Source organism: Pavona decussata, unplaced genomic scaffold (assembly GCF_977016875.1).
Source record: "Pavona decussata unplaced genomic scaffold, jaPavDecu1.1 SCAFFOLD_192, whole genome shotgun sequence".
Classification (NCBI taxonomy): domain Eukaryota; kingdom Metazoa; phylum Cnidaria; class Anthozoa; order Scleractinia; family Agariciidae; genus Pavona; species Pavona decussata.
In genome coordinates, this window is record NW_028145601.1 from 1,163,708 (window position 1) to 1,185,000 (window position 21,293).

General features: G+C 37.6%; 3 protein-coding genes across 3 annotated transcripts in view; 2 read left to right on the forward strand and 1 right to left on the reverse strand.

The window, feature by feature from the left end:
- Positions 1 to 1,181: 1,181 nt before the first annotated feature.
- LOC146462068 (uncharacterized) lies at positions 1,182 to 13,392 on the forward strand. Its single transcript, XM_085086091.1, has 6 exons — positions 1,182 to 1,523; positions 3,872 to 3,901; positions 4,754 to 4,892; positions 7,279 to 7,523; positions 9,070 to 9,273; positions 10,590 to 13,392. The coding sequence occupies exons 1-6, from the start codon at positions 1,472 to 1,474 to the stop codon at positions 11,075 to 11,077; spliced, it is 1,158 nt and encodes a 385-aa protein (XP_084942217.1). The 5' UTR covers positions 1,182 to 1,471; the 3' UTR covers positions 11,078 to 13,392.
- LOC146462069 (biogenesis of lysosome-related organelles complex 1 subunit 6-like) lies at positions 13,133 to 19,539 on the reverse strand. Its single transcript, XM_085086098.1, has 4 exons — positions 19,318 to 19,539; positions 16,918 to 17,005; positions 15,563 to 15,649; positions 13,133 to 14,582 (listed from the first exon to the last, which is right to left on the reverse strand). Exons 1-4 carry the CDS (start codon positions 19,464 to 19,466, stop codon positions 14,457 to 14,459), a joined length of 450 nt encoding a protein of 149 aa, XP_084942224.1. The 5' UTR covers positions 19,467 to 19,539; the 3' UTR covers positions 13,133 to 14,456.
- A 110-nt stretch (positions 19,540 to 19,649) lies between these two features.
- Positions 19,650 to 21,293, forward strand: part of LOC146462070 (dipeptidyl peptidase 9-like) — a 203,213-nt gene continuing 201,569 nt past the window's right edge. Inside the window, exon 1 of the mRNA XM_085086089.1 lies at positions 19,650 to 20,270. Within this exon, the coding sequence (XP_084942215.1) occupies positions 19,794 to 20,270 (477 nt within the window). The 5' untranslated portion in view covers positions 19,650 to 19,793. The remainder of the gene's footprint in view (positions 20,271 to 21,293) is intronic.

Genomic DNA, 21,293 nt, shown 5'->3' on the forward strand with positions numbered 1-21,293 from the left:
CGCGTCTGCGCACAAGCTATCTTCGAGCTTCAATCGAACACGAAAGAAGGAATTTCCCGCCACTTTTGGAACCTTCCCGCGCCCCTGGACACTTGCCTGAGAATATACGAATTTCAAGCTTCAGGCATGGTTTTCCTTTTCCCGTCTATTGCAACTTAATAATATTGATTGTTTTGCAGAGGAATAAAGTTCAAAATACCACGAGTTCGGAGTACAAGCTCTACGTTCGCTTAAAGCTCGAGGGTCGCTCTCGGTCAGTCATCAATGACGGACGTATACAAAACATGGACCCAGGTCCATGGACCACCCATGTGGACCCGGTCCATGGATCACCCCTAACAAATTTTCGAAGGCATATTTTACCTGTCAATATAATAAAGGATGGATTGCGGACGAAGTATAAAATACAGATTAAATATGGCGTTCAATATTTAATTCACCGTCTACGTACTTTCTATGTAATTGAGGTTTTATGCTTTTACCACCATTGAGTTTTATACGCAATCCATATTTAGTTTTCTTTGCAATCGTAGAGTCTGATTTCTGAGTACCGACGAAGCAGAGTTCGTTCTACATCATACTTTTTTAAACAAATCGTCCGGGCGCAAGCAGAACGAGAAAGACTGTGCCAAGTCCCAAGTATTTTTACTACGGGATGCAGAATTAAGAAGACCATTGCTATTCGTTTGGAGTCATACGTTGTCGAAACTAGACTAAGCTTTACATGTGCAGTCAAGAAATACGGATAAAACAAAGCCTAGTAGAGTATAAACAAACAAGTGCCGCCACATAAAGTAGGAACAAGATAAAAGGTTGGTTTCGTTTATGATCTGTTGTAAAAGGTGCTCGCAAAGAGCAGTGTTGGTGGTTCGATAGGCCGGGGCTGGATCCATGGACCCAGTCCTTAGGGGTGGTCCCACGAGGTGGTCCTAATTAAGAGAGGAGTGGGAAACCTAGGAAGTGATAACTCGCTAAAATGGCCTCAAATCAGCGCGAAATAACAAACAGACAATAGGCAATACAGCTTAGAAGCAAGGTATGTCATTTTTATTGAGAACTTTCCAATAATTGTACCTCCTAAACCCGATCGTAAATATTCCCATACAAACTCTTATATTTGCGCCTTGACCGCTATTACGCAAGATGATCATGAGCTTGGGTAACCTGTGGTCCACATGATTAGTCCATGGACCTGGGTCCATCAGTAACGCGGGCTCCCTCATGTGAAGCGTGAAGTCCCTGCAGGAGAGCCTGCAGGATTCTTGTTGTCGAACTCTTTGAGGTTTTAAATGCTTTTTATCGTCACTCGTTTTGTGGGACTTCTTTTGTGATCGACTTCGACGAAAACAAGACCTATTGGATCGTTAAAGTTTTATGCCAGTGAGTTGATCACTTACTTTCGTCTTTGTTGGCGTGACGTTTGCCTGATGTTCTGCTCAAGGGAGGTGGAATTTACACTTTATTCTGCATAATGGCATTTGCACGCGATCGTCTTTTTGTTAACTTAATTCTCGTTGCAATCGGTAAGTTACGAAAAGATCTTTTCTTAAATATCTATTCTTTTCTGTGTTTTTTCTGATAATCATAATCTTGTGATAATGATCATATATCAGTTGGAGAATATAAAACTCGTACCATATTGTGGATAAATAAGTTTACAAACATACGCTCCAATCCCGGGGCCCCAATATTGAACTTTTATCTTTTGTTTCTGTGGAATAATCATAACAACGATTTTTCTAATCAGTGTCTCTAATCAATGACATAAGCTTAATTCACTGTTGTCTGAGACAATAAGCAAGGAAAATAGATGAAGGGGTAAAGACAACAAAACTCGCTCCGATCAGTTGTCCACAATCGCCAGCTGAATGAAGAAACCATTGATTAGGAATGATTCTCTCTCAGACCAGTGACAGATTAATTAGTACGAATTTATTGGTTGAGTAAAGAAAATGTTTAAACGTGCAGTAATACATATAATACACCCCCTTCCCTCCCATAACAGTGCTTAGTGACTTGGCCTTAGATTGGAAGCGAGGCTGGTGGTGACCTTGTTACGCGTGATGCCCCGAGGGCAGCAGGTGTCTTAAAATGGGCTCAATATCTTTGTCATTTTTTTTTTATTCTTCATGGTAGCCTGAAATCTGCACCTTTCAATTATTAACTTGTATTTTATTGTCCCGATAAATTTGTGGCGGCAGTAATGGGCTCCTGGTGGCGGCCATATTGTTAACATGTTGTGGACTCAAGTGTGCCATTTAGGTGACTCGACCCAGTTATTTTTTGGCGGTACCACCCTACTTTGAAGCTCTCTGGTATCCCCACTTTTACTTTTATCGTAAGTCTACAATATAGCAAAAAAAATTTGGGGATCAGAGTAAATGTCACGTGGTTATAGTGCCACGCCCCTTTAAGGTCTGAGTCGAAATTCTGCTGTTGCCCCACGCGTGCTGAACAAGAATGCTGTATCATGACAAACTCGAAACAATAGAAAACTCCCTAAGCACAAACTCAGCCAAAATGCTTAAAATCTTCATTGTTTACTCAAGTTTGGGCTTATAGAAGATAATGTCACAGTTTTTCAATGACCATGAAATTCAGAATCTGGGTAGTTAGTTAATCAATTGTGGCCCTGAAAAAATTTGAAGGAAAAAAAACTACGAATTTTTAAGAAAATGCTTTTTTTTTGTGAGAAGGTCTCTGAAACACTGACAAGCGTCAACAAATAGCTTAAACTATAATTTCTATATGTTTGCATTGCCCAAAATCGCGTGCATTTACAAGGCCCTAAAGCTTTTTGCTGACTTGCAAGGACCCATCTGTTATAAAGATACCCAAAATAAAGGAATAAATCTCATAGTTTATTAGATATAATCGTGTAAAGTTTGCTTATCATTTTTACATAAATTATGACCTAAATTTGGAAAGCGCTAAATTTCTCGAATTGGGTCTTTGCGATTTTGTTGAAACTCTGTTCAGCACAAGGCACTAAATGCACACTATGTGTAGCCGAGAGATTTTCATGAAAAAAAGCCGGCAACAGCAGAATTTCGACTCAGACCTCAAAGGGGCGTGGCACTATAACCATGTGACATTTACTCCGATCGCCAAAATTTTTTTGCTTTATTGTAGATTGATCTATATGTTGTCCATTCTATGTGTTACATTTACGATAAAAGTAAAGGTGGGGATACCAGAGAGCTTCAAAGTAGGGTGGTACCGCCAAAAAATAACTGGGTCGAGTCACCGAACTATTCCACTATAATTAACAAGGATAGTTTTATCAATCTGCAAAGCATACAATTGGAATAAATGAATCAGCCTCAGCATCATCCATAAATGTCAGTAAAAGCATCTTGTTTTGATACAAACGTCACTGCTTTTCATACATAGATCATTCTCTTCTTATGCTAACTAGTTGCATTTACATATGAAAAGCAGTGAAATTTTATCAAAACAAGGTCACGCCTAGCCTCGCCTCCAATCCTAGGCCAGGTCACTAAATTAAACACACAACTGTAAAATGGCCTATTGTTGATGGGGCATTGGCAGGGGACAGCAGGTATCTTCCTGTAATGGACTTTTGGCCTTTGCTGGACTTGCTAACAAATTTTTAAAGACACTCTTTTTTCACCATCCTCAGATGCCACCTGCAGAGGGGCATCTGAACAAGTCCCTCGCCTTTGCGTAGGTCTGCCCCCACTGCACGTAACAATATTGATGGGTGCAATTAACAAGAACGGTTCAAACATAAGATATAAACACAAGAAGCTTGGCACCCTGGGTTTTGCAAGGTCTCCAATTCGGCAACCTAAGAACTCTAAGCTTTGATAAAGTTATTAAATAACAAAATTTCATATCTTCTTTTCAGTTATCCTTCCTGGAAGCTCATTTGCTGAAGGTGGGCCAGTTTTGAGACAATATTATTTAATATTATTTGTAGCATAATCATTGGTTTTGTTTTATAAATGAATGGCTTGCAGGGCAAGAGGATGAGTTATGACTTGGCCAGAGAATTCCAATTTCCAATTCATTATGTGCTACGTGCTAATTTGGAATAAGGACTGGTTATCATGTCAAGGGCTTTAAGTTAGCAAATAGTCACCTGATGAGTTAGTCTAAAAACTAAACCAACTGAAGTGAGGCATGAAATTAAAGATTTCTATTCTTCTCTGTTTAAGGCAAACAAAAGCTAATAAATATTCAACCATGTTTCACACCTTCTCTTATTGTTTTTGTTTCTTGTTGAGATTTAAGAGCAATAGTCATCAGCTCATTCATGAAATTCAAGCCACAAAATGAATATAGAACTACGTACATTTGTATCGTGATAACCAGTCTTTGTGTGCCAAAGTAGCATGTATGTGTGGAGAAACTCAACTCTAAAGACAAAATCGACAATTGTACCTTTGTCCAGGGAGAAATTCAAAAATTATATGTTTTACTTAATTAATGTAACACAGGCCTGAAATTTATTGTGAGTGGAAACTGACTTTTATAGATAGTAATTAACTATACAGTAAGTATATGGTGAAGATGAACACTTATAATACTTAGAGTTTGGAAATGACTGAAACACTTCTAACTGGCTTGGGAGGCTTTTAAGCCTTTTGAGGATTAATTTAAAAATCCTTCTTACATTTGTACCCAGGTACTTTCTTAATGGCTTGACAGCTTTTACAAAGCTTCATGACAGGCATAGCAGCTGTAAATATTAATCTTTAAATTAGTGATTGTTTAATTTTATTGCCAGGAAATTGTGGACATCACCTCACTAGCTCATCAGGTGACATTCAATCTCCAAATTATCCCAAACTGTACCCTGCTGGACAGGAATGTACCTGGACGGTGTCTGTTGAAGGTGATGTGGGGAACATCGAAGTCTCATTTAGGTAAGGGACTAAAATCAAAATCTTACTCAATCATGAGCTAATTTAAGGTTTAGAATCAGGCAGTTTGTTCAAATCTATAGACGAGGCTTTCATGAATTTCGAAATAAAATGAATTGTGGAATTTTTCACAACCTCTATTAAAATGCGGGTGTCTTAATCACCTTTTGAAAGCTATGTAAAAGTCAAAGCAAATTTTGTTTTTCGCTATTTTAATTTGCTCCTCAGTTTCCAGACCCAAAGCGCTAAAAAAACGTGTCTGTTTTGCCATATTCAATCACAGTGAAAAGTAACTTACAGAGAACATTTTCAAAATAGGATTAAACGAATGTGGAGTGATTGTACAAAATTCACTGTCTGAGAAAAATTGGCAGACACGTGGTTGTTGTTTATATGTTAAACTAGCTACTGCCCAAATTTGAAGACAAACAAAAAAATTTCCTTTGAGTTTTAAGCCTCCTCAAGTGAAAAAATTGATTCGAGAAAACAGCACTTAAAAATTCAACAATTCGTTTTATTTCAAAATTCTTGGAATAGTTTGATAGCAAGCTCTATAAACTTTAATTTGATGTGAGGTTTATATCTACACTAGTGTAAACTGGCCGCATTACATTGTTTGGACGTGAGACACCTCTAAAGGTATATGGTTTAACCTTAATGTTCATTGAATTTGATATTTCTATGGCGACCAAACTTTGACAGGCAGTTTTATGACAATTTTCATGTTCTTCAACCATTTAAGTATTCTTTTTGTAGCTACGATCACTTTGGTTTCAATTTTGGTAGCTTTTCCAAGTTGGCTCTCATTTGGAAATCGTAACATAATTACCATGAAATGCAACTGGCATCATAGACCTCAAAGGTATCATATGTCAGTTTATACTTCTTCTGGTAAAACTAATTATGCGGGATGCCCTGAGGGGGCATACTGTGTTAAAAACGGGTCGATTTCTTTTTTCTTTTTTTTTCTTCGTCGTAGCTACAAAGCGGTACATCAATATATTTATTCGTTAAACTCTCCCCTCTCCTACTCGGGATGTGTTGTTCTTATTGTCTTCAACAACAGCAGGCCAATCAACATCCATTCTTGTCGCTTTAATCGCGAGGGAGGGGACCCACTCAACCCTACCTGTGTGACGTCAACGCATCATTTGATATATTTATTAAAGACGAATTAAATTGTCGCGCCATATTGTTAACATGTTGTGGACTCAAGTGTGCCGTTTTCAAACAGAAATTTCACCATTTTGAAGCGGTGAATCGAAAGAATAACTTCTAAGAAGCACCCAATATATAAAACGGTGGAAATTGGTGAGTTCCTGGCAAAGGAATCGTGCTTTGTTTGACAGTCTTAGACCACGACGCATGACTGAAAAGAGGTCATTCAGAAGCTTACGTTATCGTAATGGAATTTCACACATTTCCGGTGATAGTCGCGTAACACAAGGGAAACAACGTAACACGATCGTCGTGACTCAAACTATTCCATTAGCAAGGATTGTTTTATTAATCGGCGAAGGATACAGTTGGAATAAATGAATTAGCCCCAGCATCAAGCGTAATGCCTGTATAGCAGGCATCTTGTTACGCGGGATGCCCTGAGGGGGCATACCGTGTCTAAAAACGGGTCGATTTCTTTTTTTTTTTTTCTTCCTCGTAGCTACAAATCTGTACATTAATTTATTCATTAAAGTCTCCCCTCTCCTACTCGGGATGTATTGTTCTCATTGTCTTCAACGACAGCAGGCCAATCAAAATCTGTTCTTGTCGCTTCTATCGCGAGGGAGGGGACCCACTCACCCCTACCTGTGTGACGTCAACGCATCATTTGATTTATCCATTAAAGCTGGATTAAATTGTGGCGCCATATTGCTGACATGTTGTGGACTCAAGTGTGCCGTTTTCAAACGGAAATTTCACCATTTTGAAGCGGTAAATCAAAAGAATAACTTCTAAGAAGCACTCGACATCTAAAACGGTGGAAATTGGTGAGTTCCTGGCGAAGGAATCGTGCTTTCTTTGACAGTCTTAGACCACGATTGCAGACAGAAAAGAGGTCATTGAGAAGCTTACGTTATCGCAATGGAATTCCCCCAATTTCCCTTGAAACCCTGAGTAGCGTAACACAAGGGAAACAACGTAACGCAATCATCGTGACTCAAACTATTCCATTAGCAAGGATGGTTTTATAAATCTGCAAAGCACACAGTTGGAATAAATGAATCAGCCACGGCATCTCGCGTAATGCCAGTATAGCAGGCATCTTGTTTATACTAAAGTTTGAAACAAAACAAAGTGACAACATGATCGATATCAAACCATAATCAAATAAATATTAGGGTTAATACACTGTTGTTGTATTAAACTGTGTTTGCCACTTATTCAACAGTGCTTTCAAACTGCAACCCAAATCTCCTGATGGTCAATGCGTGGATTATGTGGCAATATATAGTTTGTTACTCAACAAAGACGCTGGAGCTGTGATGGAAGGAAAGTTTTGCGGAAAGTCATTACCCCTTTCTTTCAAAATAGGAAAGTCATCCATGACAGTGCAGTTCATTTCGAATTCTAGTTCTGAGGTCTCTAGTTCCAATACTGGATTTTCTCTTCACTATGAAGCTAACTTTGAAGACAGTAAGTAAACCTCATTGAATTGGTGATTTACGTTACACTGATGTCTGTCCATCATCATCATCATCATCACTCTCTAGTATACACCAGAAGATGCTTAAGGCCAGGCAGTCAGTGTAATGTTTGTCTAACCTTCACCAAAAGGCACAAAACAATGTAAGTTTATGACAGAATAATGTATTGTTCCAGAAAAAAGGCCAGGCCAAAATTGATGGCAAATAATATTCACCACCTACTTGATTGTAAATTCATAAATATAATTTATTATAAACTCAGATTTTCACGGGGAAAAACACGAAATCAAAATTATTAATTAAATTAGCAATTTACCTACAATGCGCTCTGATGGATTTATTGATATCCTCCCGATACTCCTACTCTTACTCCTACTCCTGCAGTTCAAGGCTGGTATGACATCAGCAACAACAGCTGCAGTAACAAACTTCCATGCAGTCACATGATGATGCCTGTATCATCAAATGATGATATTAAAAGGTTGTCAGTTTAGGTTAATGAATGACTTTACAGGCTAGGATTATAGCATATCACAATGACATTTTAGGTCAATCTCCACCCAGATGTCCTTACTAATAAAGATTGCCCACATGTTGGTCAATTTGATTACTGTCACCTATTGTTGTGTGCATGTAACTAATGTCATCAAATTCTTTTGAACTCCATGCTTTCTGAGTGCCAAAACCATGAAAGTTTGTGATTCTTTTACGTACAATCATTACGCTAGGTATAACAACAACAACAATTTATTTGAAAAAATTGAATGGCTTGTCCTACAAATAGTTACAAAACTAATCAAGGCGGACAAGATGAATACAGGAACACTTGAGAAAAGTAACAAGATTTTACAAATACAGACATGCAAAAACTTTACGTAGTAACAGATTTATAGTATTTTACACTAGTTCACAGAATAAAGGTAATAATAGTAAATGGAACAATAATTATTATTTAGTTAGTCCTACATTTTTAATTATCATAGGGATTTCAATAAAGTCGTCTTTTTTTCCAGGACATCAAAAAGCAATATTGGCAAAGTACCATTATGAATGTTTTCTTCGGGAGGTCTGTTGTTTGAGATGGTATCTCATTCCACAGCTTTACCCCAAGTCGAGAGAAAAAATGCTTTTGTATTCCTAATCTGATAGAGCTTCCAAGCTACATAAAACTTTCCATACCTATTTATCTACAGTAGGTGGATGATCGTGTATTATATGAAATTATGAAGGCTGGCATATCAAGCTATAAATTGAGACTTGCAAGTGGTTGTAACAATCTTCTTGAATATTAATAATGAAAAAAAAGCCAGACATTCTGAGCATGGTACGTACAGGGATCTACATCATTCTGTAACAAAAAAGGTACTGACACAACTTTCTTTTATGTTAGGTGGCCAAAACCATGAAAAATATATCTAATGGGAGTTTGAGCTTGATCAAAGTGGAGTCTGATTAAATTAAATTATTGTCTGTATGGTGGATATTTTTTACAGATGAAATTATTGACAGAAATACTTTAAATGTTGTATTTACAGCGCCAGTAGTGTCTAAAAGCACTCGTGGCATTATATCAGGTGCAATCGTCTGTGCTGCGGTGTTCATTGGACTGGGTACGATGCGCTGCATTTTGAAGAGGGAAGCAGTTCGAAATGCTAGAAATACCGGCCATAACAGGCAGGTTATGGGTACTGATGAGTCTTCTGTATATCAAGGAGATCTGCCACCCTCTTATAGTACAGGTGAATCATTCTGGATTATTTGTTAATTAACAAATTATAAAGGTAATACTTTTTGATTATTATTACATCAAATCACACAGAGTCAGTAGTACTAGGCCATTTCTGAGATGCTGTGAACCTCATCATTAAAGGGAGGCTAACTGCAAAGCTTTTCAATGATATGAAAATTAGTTTTATTATGAATGAAAACTAATTTTCACATTCATTTAATAAAAACTTTGCACTAAGCCTTATTTTCGTGAGGTTCAAAGCAACTAGGAAATGGCCTATTTATGTTTTTGGAATTGAAAAGATAGTCTGTGATAAATCTCCCATAACAGATTGTTATCCTAACGATGCTATGACTTAGAATAATTTCCCCATACCATAAGCCACATGTCACACCAGGCAAATTATCAGGAATCATCATGAAATTATTTTCAGCCACTGTCAATCAATTTTTTTATATTTTGATGCAGAGCACACAATATTGAGAGCAGTTTAATCAGTAGCAGCAACAACAAAAAAGAACACTTCATATCTGTAGTTCATTTTGTTAGGGAGAATGTTTTCAAGTATACCACAAAAGTAAGTATTATAAGAAACACAAAACAAAGTGGAATATGAAACATTCAGACAAGTTGAATGAAAAGCATCTTTAATTAATCACAGTAATGGGACACAAAGCATGTGTCATTTCCAAGTGTCCGTCCCAAACATGTACACTCAGTTTTATTCAAGAATAGAAATGATGCTTTCCAGGCTGCTTCCTAAGAAAAATTTCAAGGAGCCTACAAGGCCAAAAGCCAACTGAGTAGTTAGGAGCCCAACATGTGAATAATTCACATTTTTCTAATTCATTAGTTTCAGTTGAAGGGGTGCCTGGAAAAAAGCCCTTAGTGTCTTCTGATACATTTTTAGATTCTCCTTTCAAATTGCCGTCAATTCGCTTGTGAAACAAGAGGAGAATTTGACCTTACATCAAAAGTCACTTAGGACCTTATTCCGTGCACCCCTTCAATTATTGTTAGGTGCTGCTGCAAAAAATTTAGGTGCCCAGAGCATTTTTTTGGGTGGCCCAGGCTATCGGGCTCCTGTCAGGTAGCACCCTTGTGGTTAGTTTAATCCTCTAAATTAAACGCGACTGCTTATGACAACTGGAGGACAGATTAACATTGAAATAAAATGGTGTAAAATTTTTGTCTCATCCTCAAATGGTGCTGGAACGATATTAAGACATTTGGGTATGTGCCCACCCCTCCCCCCTCCCCCCCATCTTAACCCAAGACCCTAGGTTGGTTTAAATCTGATTACACTTTTTATGTTATTTGTGCTAGTCATGACTCATCCATCCAGGTTTCCAACACCTGAATCAAGCCCCTCTGCCAGGGAAAGAAATGGAATAGTGACAGAGGGCAGCTCTCACATACCAAACCACTATCAGCCTGGAAGAATATTTACTCTACAAAGTAGTGACAGTGAAAGCTCTGACGACGATGAACTCAATCCACCTCCACCCTACCCTGGAAATGTTGATAGTGAACATCAAGTGGGTGGCAACGTTGCTTCTAATGATGCGAATACAACAAATGGTGAGTCAAGTCCTGGCAGACACAATCCTGGAATTGTTATAGATGAGAGGAGATCAGATGAAACTGAGGGAATATTTGAGGTTCCCTCAGTAGCGATGATTGTGGAGGATGAACAAAGGCCCGCACTGACTGAGGAACAGAGAAACGGTAACAACAGCAGGGACAGAGAAATCTCTGAGCAGTCACAAGCTGGTGTGTCCTATGATGACAACACAGAAGAGATTGTAATTTAGGGGAGAAATACCTGAATGTGAACATTTTATATTATATATACTATCATTATGTATTGAATTGCAGTCAGACTATCATAATGATAGAAAGTGTTGCAGTTTATACCAATATGTACTAGTTAGTCCTGAATTATAGTTCACCACTAGATTTTCTCAGAGTCTCATTGGTTTACATTGATCATGTGACATGATAGTGTTCATCCACAGAGAGAGGCTATCAGTGCATCTAGTGTTGACGTGGAAAATACCCAAATGGATGCTACTTGTCCGCAAAAAAACATCCCATTTATTTTTCTAATTCATTACATGTAGTTCAAACAGCTCACTTTTTATTCCCTGTACGTTGTTCATTCGTCTTTTTCATTTCAACCTTTTGCCTTTAAGGTCAAATGGGTGAGCTGTAAAGAAAATTTAGTGGAAAACAATAAAAACAATATCTAGAGTGCTTCTTTCTCAGAGCTATCAGTTTAATAGTTGCCCCAAAGAAATATGATGTTCTAAAAACAAAATATTAAGCCCAGGAAGCGAAGCTTCAAGGCCTTATATGTAAGTTTTGAGAACATCAAATTTCTGTGGAGCCACTATCACCTGGTAGTCCCTCAACAAAAACACTCTGACTATTATTTAAGTAGGCTGTGACTTCAAGCGGCGTGAGGACAAGACATGTAACGGGGTAGATGTGAAATGTCTCTCATACAGTGAGACACTAGAAATTTAGAAAAAATCAAAATATACAGTACTTTATTAAATATTATAATTTTTTATTTATTAGATATGCCAAACAAGCCAGTAGTTCATTTATTTATCATATATTGGCGAAATGAACTACACAGGGCCAAACCAAATTTGCCACAGGGAATCTCCTGTTGATGAGCAATCAAAATTACTCGTTTTGAAAACATACATGTAATGTAAGTTTAACACAAATAATTATCAATACACTGACCAGTGGGAAATCATAATTTCCACAGGCAAAGCCAAATAAGCTGTATAAAAGAAAGTGTAGTCTGTTTGAACCTTTGGTCTCATAATTAAGGTCACCAAGCTATATCAAACTCACAACATACCGTTGGAAACATATTATTGTAAGGGTTTGTATGGGAACTGCTGCCATTATATCAAAAATTTTACCGTGTCTCAGCTGGCTGCAGATTGCCTTGATCCTATTCTACTTTCATTCAAGAAATCCAACAAACCTCTGCTACTTAACAATTATCAGGACATATAGTAGGACATAGACATCACAAGTTAGTAAGTTTCTATTTTGCTAATTAAGATGGAGCTTAGTTTTCAACATATTATAGTTCCCATGTACAAATGCTTAGCTTATAATTTTCACATTCAATTGGTATGTTACAAGTGAGTTTGGGTTGCCCGTGACTGTGCAATTGAAATAAAACTTTTGAGGGCTTTTAAGTGTTAGGATACCGGTAACTGACTAGGTGGATTGAATGTTCAAGAAATGTAATATTAAGCTATTTCTTGTTCATTTTAGCATTATGCTCAAAAATTAAATATACAACAAAGTTTCTTGCATGTTAAAGAGAGGGGTTCACGGTTCTGCGCATGTCCATGAATCAAAATACTTTTTCACCTTTGCTCACTATGACCCAAGCCTGTTTAATTTAATTTGTTGTTTATGAACCATTCAGAAGAGAATAGGTAACTCGGGTGGTAATTTTTTCATGTGATTGCGTTATTTTGCATGCAAATAACTGTAACCACATCAACCATGGAATAAATCCTATGGGTCAACGCTAAATTCAATATACAATATGAGTACAATCCACTAGCATTTTCTGTGAAATTATTTTGGCTTTCAGTCATTTTGCTTGGACTGATTACAGAATGTGATTACTGAAGTACATGTGAGTGGGATTTTTAAGGCCATAAAGTTGATTAGCCGGAATGAGAAAAAGCATTTAGATTCATGCACGTGCGCTGAAATGTGAACCCCTCCCTTTAACCAGTCTCTGTGCCAAATTAGGGCTTACCTTGAGCAATTTTTATTTAAGGAAAAAAAATGCATTTGCGATAGAATTGCCAAAAACCCATGCATGTGGTTGAAACCAGATAGTATTTATTGTTCCCTTGATAAAGTATTACACAACTGCCGAATTTATAGTGGGATATAGACTGTACAATAATTATTATTACTTTGTATCTGATTATTACTTCACTTTCTCTTGTACTTTGTTAAATTTGTATCTTTTATATTTAATCTATATCTCAAAGTCTATTTTATTTTAGTGAAGTACCTGAAAACTAGCTGTGTGGATAAGCATATCCACCACTTTAAATAAAGTATGTTCACTTGATGCCTATGTCTGTCTGTAGAGATAATCAGGTAGACTACAAAACAGTCCAAACTTTTTGTCTTGGTTGATGTACGAAAGCATGCCATGTCTACAGGCGAATCTTTGCTGACGTCCTTGATTACATTTTTCCTCATTAGCATAGGACTTAACTCATAGAAGCCGTGGCCGTATATATATAAACTAAATGCAAAAGTTGAAAGGGTTGATTAAGTTGAGCAATTTGCGCACTTTTCAGCTCTTTGCAAGCAATATTGAAGGAAAAATCAACCATCAAAAACTGCGAAATTGCTAGGTGGTAAAAAAGTTAATGAGCCATACATTCTCTGTAAAATTTTGAGTTTTTAGAAGAGAATTTCTCCAAAACTATCTGATGTATTGGGCTCAAATTTTCAGAGAAAACTAAAACTGTTTTGCCCTTTCAATATTTAGAGTTTTTATTTTTATTATTAGCTTCATCAGATAGTGATAAGCATATGTTAATACGGCAAAAAGTGTAAACAAAGATTTGCCTATAGCAAACAATAAAATGGACCTATTTTTGGTACTTCCACCTTGTGAGTTTACAGTCTTGGCAAGAGAAGAAGAAACTTGTTTTGTCATCAAATATTTATGTAAGTTACAAAAGTTAAAATGATCTGAAAAGGTTCAAAACGTTTTATTTTAACAATCAGTTCACCTTTTGCCCTTGAATGTCTGTGCATGAGAGGGTTGATTTCCTGAGCTCATACATACCTCCTACTAACTAAGTTCAAGATCCGCACTGTAAGTTACAGACCTAGTGTTTTCAATCAAAGGAAAAAAATGAGGACCTGTAACTTACAGTACGGACCGAGAAAACTAGGTTTAACTTAGTAAGATAATAAATATCTTACTAAACTTATATCTCTGAGGTTAATCGGGCACGCAGAATGGTAACTTTCAAATTAAGCAGGCCATACAGTGAAATATAGCCCGCATAATTGACCAATCACAACGCGCATACTGTATGTGGCATGGATACCTCAATGAGATATCTCAGTGACAGCAACAACCAATACAATATTGTCCATTTTTTTCAGACAAGGCTATTGTTGATGGTCTGATGCCAGTTTAGCTGTGAGTTGTCTCTCTAACTCTAGTTGTCGTTCATAAGCTTCTACTTTACTGCGTTCCTCTTTCTCCTTTTGTAACTTGAGTTTCATGGCTCTTTTCTAAAAGAATAGATTTATTCAAGTCAGAATTAATAACACCAATCCACTATTTCATAGGCTAGAAAGCATTTGCGTGAAATAGGATAAAGGGATGGAAAACAGACATGAAAAGAGGGCAATGAGAAACCTAATTAACTATTTGAATGTCAGAAGTAGATGACTTAGCTCAGTAGTGATAATATAATTATAATAATCATCTATTAGCCATCTTTTAGTATGCTAATTTTCAGCTCTAGCCTATTTAAATATCCTCGTTCATAAACATATTTTCTCTTGATAATGGAGTCAAGATGACTCCGAAACGTCGAGTCCTGAATCTCTCTGTAATTTTTGCATGTGTTTGCTTCAACAAATCCCTTTTTCCCTTGGTAAGCAAGAAGGTTGAGTTGAAATAATGATTATACGGTTTGAGTTAATGAGAATTGGGTCTTAACGGTGCTCTTCAATTGGGTGTCCTAAGACCAAACCAAAGTAAACACTCTTACTACAATACCTACAGTCAAGGACAACACGATTACCAAATGTTAGAGCTCAACAGCAAACAAATTTAATGGCAACACACCCTGGAAAATGCATCCAAGCAAGGCTTCACTTCTTATTGGTTGAGAAAGTGGTGTAAGTTTTAAACCAATCACAGAGGTTAATAAAGCAAAGCCAAAGAAAGCTCAAATTATCAACAGTCGGTTAGGTAATGAAAGCCACTGACTCTTGACTACTTTCAAGTGTACTCTGAGTAATTATTATAATATTGAAAACCACTCTACGCCCCAAAGCTGTAATTAAAAATACACTGTACCAACACATCCTTATAATGGAATGGAACTGTAACATTTTAAGTTCACAAGACATGTTTCGTCTTATGTCATCTTCAGTCGCAAAACGTTTGTTACAATTATTTGAGGTGCTACCAAGCAAACATATGATGATGCCACCGGGTTTTATATCCCAGACTAGTAGATTGATCAACAAACAATACTCACCTTCAGCTTTCCAACTCTATCTTCAATAGAACTCATATCCTGTTTGATTTTTGTGAGCTTTGAATGATATGTGCGAACGTAGGAAAGCTGAAAAGAAAGGACTGTATGAAACAACTAATAATTTCCATTCTTGTAACTAAAGAAAGGTCTACTCCTAGTATTTCAACAAAACACCTACCAGACCACTTGTCAGTCTTCTCTCGACTGATTTCAAGCATGAAGCTGAAAAGAAAAATCCCACTCCCTCTGCGCAGGGGGAGGCGGGGTGTAGGATGATACATATTGGTATGTGCCACCCCAATAATTATTAAGATATTGCTTTTTGAGCTGTTTTGGTTTCAAATTGGGCATTGTTTGGCCAGTTCTGGCTTTGATCTCTTTTTGAACAGGTAAATAAGACAGAGTGAGAAGTATCCAAAATACTACTAAATACATAGTCCAGGTCCAAAAAAGGTAAGAAATTTATTCTGGTTGTTCAAAGCCCAATTTTATTAAGCTAATCTTAAGGTAAACTATAATTTGAGTTTAATTACTAACCAATATAGATTCTTACAAAAGATTTTTTGTCCTTAGTTTTAACTAAGGGCGATTTTCATTTGTCAGAACTGGCCCCTGTATGTAAATGGCTATTTTGAAGAAATTCAAAGAACAAGGATAAAACTTATCCTTATTGGTACATTCCGTTTACTAACTGACCGGTCTGGCCAGCCATTTCTGATGATCCAATGGAAAGCGCATTAAGACTTTGTCTACCATTAGCTTAAATTTAGCTTTTAAAACACTTTTAACAACTGGGATGAAAACCCCAACTACATTTTAAATACGGATTTAGTGTTAATCGGCTTTCAAACTACTGGACCCAGGTCTGAAAATGGGTATGGAAAATTATATCTTTTAAGTCTGAATCCAAAATACTGATAAGGTAAGGACCTGGAGAAACAAGCGACGCACCCACTCCCCACTTCCCTTCCCTCCCCACCACCACAACCATCTTCCTTCCCACCAGGGAAGTTGCATACCACTGACCAAAACTCCCACAATCTATCTCCCAATCTCATACCCAGAGTCCTCAGGCTCTTTGGCCAGCGGTTGGTCACCAGAAGGGACTCTGGGGAACTGGAATTTTATTACCGCAGGATTTCTGAGGTATAACAATGGAAGCCGTTAAAGAGGAGCCAATCAAAAAATTTAAATTTTTGCAGAGTCCCTAGAGTCTCTCCTGGCACCCACCCACTGACCAAAAAGCCTGAGGACTCTGGGTACAAGATTGTCTATCTCCCGGTGTACTAATAAAATAAACAAAGGACAACATAAAGAATATGTCTAGTTATTTAAATGATCCATATTGTCCTTACCATGATTGCAAGGTTTCTAGCTGACTGACAGTCAACATACTTGTCATTTTCCTGTTGAATAGTTTCAATCAGAATTCCTTGATTTTGTCTGTAAATAAAAAACATTTTATAGTGAGAAATTACAGCATTACAGCACGTAAACTTTTCATACATTCTCTTGATAGATCCTATTTTCCTTTTAGATTCCAATAATCCTTATTCAAATCTGCTTTTCGCACATAGCTGTAAGCTGTGCAAAAATACCAAAGTAGCCATCATCCTTGAGAAACCAGAGTTTCTTGGATCATTCCAAGATGTGCAGAATGTATAATAACAGTAGCAAAAGGAGGCACCATACTTAAGATCATGGGGTGGCACAGGTTTCCATCATCTTTAAAACACTTATACTTTTATGGATCACTGCTACCACTCTTTTTCATTTGATGCAACAATAATGGGATTTTCAAGCAAATGCCTAAACACTGGCGAACAAGTTATGGCTATTTTCTCAATATAATAGGTTAACATAGCAACAGTATAAGCCGCAAGAAAACAAGTTGTGTTATAACTCAAAAACAAGTTTTGTCACTCCCATTTAGTTATAGAACTCTACTCAGCACGTTTAGAAACAACTTTTTGCAAATTCTAGGGAAGGGTTTCAGAGTTCCCACAGTCCCGCATCCATCAAACATTCATTAAGTAAGAGTCTACAATAAAGAAGTTCACAACTTAAGTTAAAGCTTTATTAACGCTGCCAAAACGAGCTGCCAACTGGCCAATATGACATCACCATACCTCATTCTTTAAGTACATGACCACAGAATATACACTTTTGTTAAAGTGCGCTAATCTTAAGTATTCCTCAACTATGGGACTGTACTGAGGAGCACTAGTCTATTGACACACACCCAATCTTAATTATGTACCAGTCAAATCAAAGCTTCAACATACCCCCCCCCCAGGCAACCCCCCAAGCATTTGAATTTTTGAAAAATTAGTGTTCAAATTTCCCCTCCCCGAGCCAAATAGCTGTTCAAACTCCCCCATCCCGGGGAAATAAGCCATTCAATTTTATATACTTTTTAAGTGATACACAATATTATATCAAGATCAAAATTGCTCAGTTCTAGAGTAAAAACATAATTGAGGATGCCGCCAGTGTTTGTACGTGGTGTCTCAAGTTTCACACACACATGGATGAATTTAGGATGCCAGAAATGCCTTCAGTTCTTGAACCAGAGTTTAAATTAACAGCAAATGATTTCCATCCAATGTAATACAAACTGAGAAAACAATGTGAACATGCCTTTAATACGAACACAACATGTATTATCGTAGACTAACCCCAGATTATTTAAGCTTTTGTTGAGATATTTTAGCTATATTGTGTGACAGTGATTGTGTTATGTGACTTCCGTTTCCGGTATTTTGATAAGACAATAGAATCGAGTTACTTGTATCATATCAATTATCGCTAGGGGTGTGTCGCGCGTGGGTACGTACAAAAGGATCAGATAAACAATGTAATTTTACTAGAGACTTGAGATTTGAGACTAGCTACTAGAGAGAGAAATTGTGCTGTAATAATTCAAGGATATTAAATCGTGAAGTTTGCGAACACTGGCTGATACTGGCTTAAGGCATTCGCAACACTTTTGATATAAATTGCAGCGGCACAACGGCACCGCATGAAGCCACAATTCTTCCCTTAAAAATCAGACAAGTTTGACTTGTCGACCTCCGCCATGACTTATCATGCGTCGTGCACGCACCAAGACACGTCACATGACATTGAGGCTTGGGTTCAAATTCCCCACCCCTTATGCATATGCATGGGGCCTCGGGAAGCCATAGGGTTCAAATGGCCGAGGTATGTTGAGGAGAGGGGGTGGGAATGTTCAAGCTTTGATTTGACCGGTACATTACTCATTGACTATAGGACTGTAGGACTACAGGAGCAGTAGCTTTTACACTTAATCTTTATCTTAATCTTTATTTTTGATCGACCTTGGGGCTGTGTGACTATGGGAGTGCTATTTTAGTTTCTAAAATTTTACGACTGTGGGAACAGTTGACTGTACATACTGTTACAAGTTAGCCTGTTTGATATTCTGAAATTGCTCTAACTTGTAATAATATATTTTAATACATATCCGGAAATCACAAAAAGGCGTGGGCACTGGATTCAAAATATGCCTTTAGACATGAAAATAATAATTAAGTGCCAGGGTACAAGCTAACCTCCGATCCTAATTTTCTCCAGAGACATTTCATTGCATTGGGGAAAGTAATAAGACGGGGAATTGAAGTAGTACGGAATTGAAAACCTGTTTATGCCATTAAAGCCTCCGGATACGTGCTTATTAAAGTGTAGTTTAACTCTTACAGCTATAGGGTACAAAAGGCACTCACAAAACCTACGTTAATTCGCCGAGTCTTTCTTGAATGTTCTCCAGATTGGGGGTGAAATAATACATAAAACCGTCTGTGAGAATCTCGTTGACATCAACTCCACTTTCTTTGTTCTCTCCACTGGTGTCTGCATTCTCTGCTACTGTGTTTTCGGTCATATTTATTGAATTATACTCAGTAGAGTTGCCCCAACTGCATCTTTTACGCTCTAGAAGTCGATGGTAGTACGACTCAAACCCGAGACATTATCGACAAGCCTCGGCATACACGAGAATTTCCTTAATAGGACATAGGACTATATACTATAATCCGCTGACCACTTACTTAGGTGCGAAATTTCGAAATCGTGACTTTTCCTGAATATTTTGAAGAAGGACGTGAGCGAAAGCCGGTTTCACGCGGTATTTGTGAAAAAGGAACAATTCAAATTAACACTCTTTTATGGCACTGGGAAAGGTCTCCTTCGCTTGTACATCCATAGCGTTATGTCTGATCCTTCTCCCTTCGCGGACGTCGGCGATTTGAAGCCTCGCCAAGGCTCGTTTTCGACATGGAACAAGAAGAGTTGGAAAGATCTGCAGTTTGCTGTGAAGCAAACAAAGTCCGTCCAACAGAGTCTTGTAAACCGAGTGCCTCATTCATTCACGTTCTGCGAGAATAAGCTTTATTTTCTTGCAGTTCCGTTTGGGAGTCGTGAAAATACTATCCACTATGTTGACCTTAAACAAGACAGCAAAGAAGAAAACGATTTTATGCCTCTCCCGTGGAAACCTTTGTTGGACTCGCTTAGGATCAGCCGTTCATTTTCGGGTTATTCCAGGGAGGAGCAGTTGCTCCGAGAAAGGAAACGTCTTGGGGCGTTCGGAATCACCGCTTACGATTTTGACGAAACGTGTAGACGGTTTATGTTCTCAGCTTCAAGCAGCTTGTACACATGCACGGATTGGCGAATTGATGAAGAGGTGAGCCCAACCTGTTTAAAGTTCAGTTATGTTTTAATAAGCTTTTTTCATTGAAAAAGTCTTACTGTTAAAACATATGGGTTGGATCGGGATTTCTCAACTCGTGACTGATTTTAGCGTGATGAAGAAAATGCCTTGGGTACATTGTGTTGATTGTTTTGAAATTGATGGGAAATGTGTTTGGCTAATTAGCACAGTGGGTCATTCATTGCATTGTGATCACTTACCACAGTAATCGTTAATTTGATAGGTTGCACTTGACCCGCCGTTTTGTTTTGTTTATAGGATTAAATGTTAAAGTTAGTAGCAATTTTACTGTCGCTTGCGTTTTCAATATCATTTCAAACCTGTTTTTTAGAATCCACACCCGTTTTCAGACTTGAATTTATACCCAATTTTAGGTCATCCACTCTTGTGTATTAAACTTAACTTAAACTTGTGTATTAAACTTAACTGTAAAGATAGGCCATTGATTTTATTGCATCATACTCCATTGAACTCCTTTGCCATCTGTGAACCAAGTAGTGCAAACACACTAAGGGATGTTCAGGTATGAAGTTAGGACATGTGGGAGAGGTGTCACTAATTATGTAAGGGCATGACCTGCATGGGAAAAACAAAAACACAAAGATTTGATTTCAGGGTCTTCCTGCATCTTGATCTGACAAGTACCCTGCGTTTATTAAATAAGTGCCCCTCTGGCTCTCTTTGGGTAAGACCCCCTTTTTGCAAAAAAACAACCATCACCTCACACAATGAAACCTCTGATTTACAACTGGTAAAGTTGAGTTCACAATAATCTTGATCTTTTAAATACACCTGGCAATACAGAGGCTCTTAAATTTCAACCACTCACATAGGTCTGTGAATGCATCTCAGCCTGCACTCAGTTCAGTGAGTGCAGGCTCATTTCCCAAACAGCAGCTGGTGATCAAGTGTAATTGGTGCATAGAGCGTTAAGTATGGTTGCAGTTTCCTGTTATTTTTTTACTGCTTCCAGTCATCCTTACTAGCATTGGTATT

Excerpts from the sequence above, each read along its gene's own strand:
- LOC146462068 (XM_085086091.1), top strand. The coding sequence starts at position 1,472 with ATGGCATTTGCACGCGATCGTCTTTTTGTTAACTTAATTCTCGTTGCA. Across the intron at positions 1,524-3,871 it reads CTTAATTCTCGTTGCAATCG|TTATCCTTCCTGGAAGCTCA; the intron begins GTAAGTTACGAA and ends TCTTCTTTTCAG. Across the intron at positions 3,902-4,753 it reads TGGAAGCTCATTTGCTGAAG|GAAATTGTGGACATCACCTC; the intron begins GTGGGCCAGTTT and ends TTTTATTGCCAG.
- LOC146462069 (XM_085086098.1), bottom strand. The coding sequence starts at position 19,466 with ATGACCGAAAACACAGTAGCAGAGAATGCAGACACCAGTGGAGAGAAC. Across the intron at positions 17,006-19,317 it reads GAAAGACTCGGCGAATTAAC|ACAAAATCAAGGAATTCTGA; the intron begins GTAGGTTTTGTG and ends TTTTATTTACAG. Across the intron at positions 14,583-15,562 it reads ATAGAGTTGGAAAGCTGAAG|AAAAGAGCCATGAAACTCAA; the intron begins GTGAGTATTGTT and ends CTATTCTTTTAG.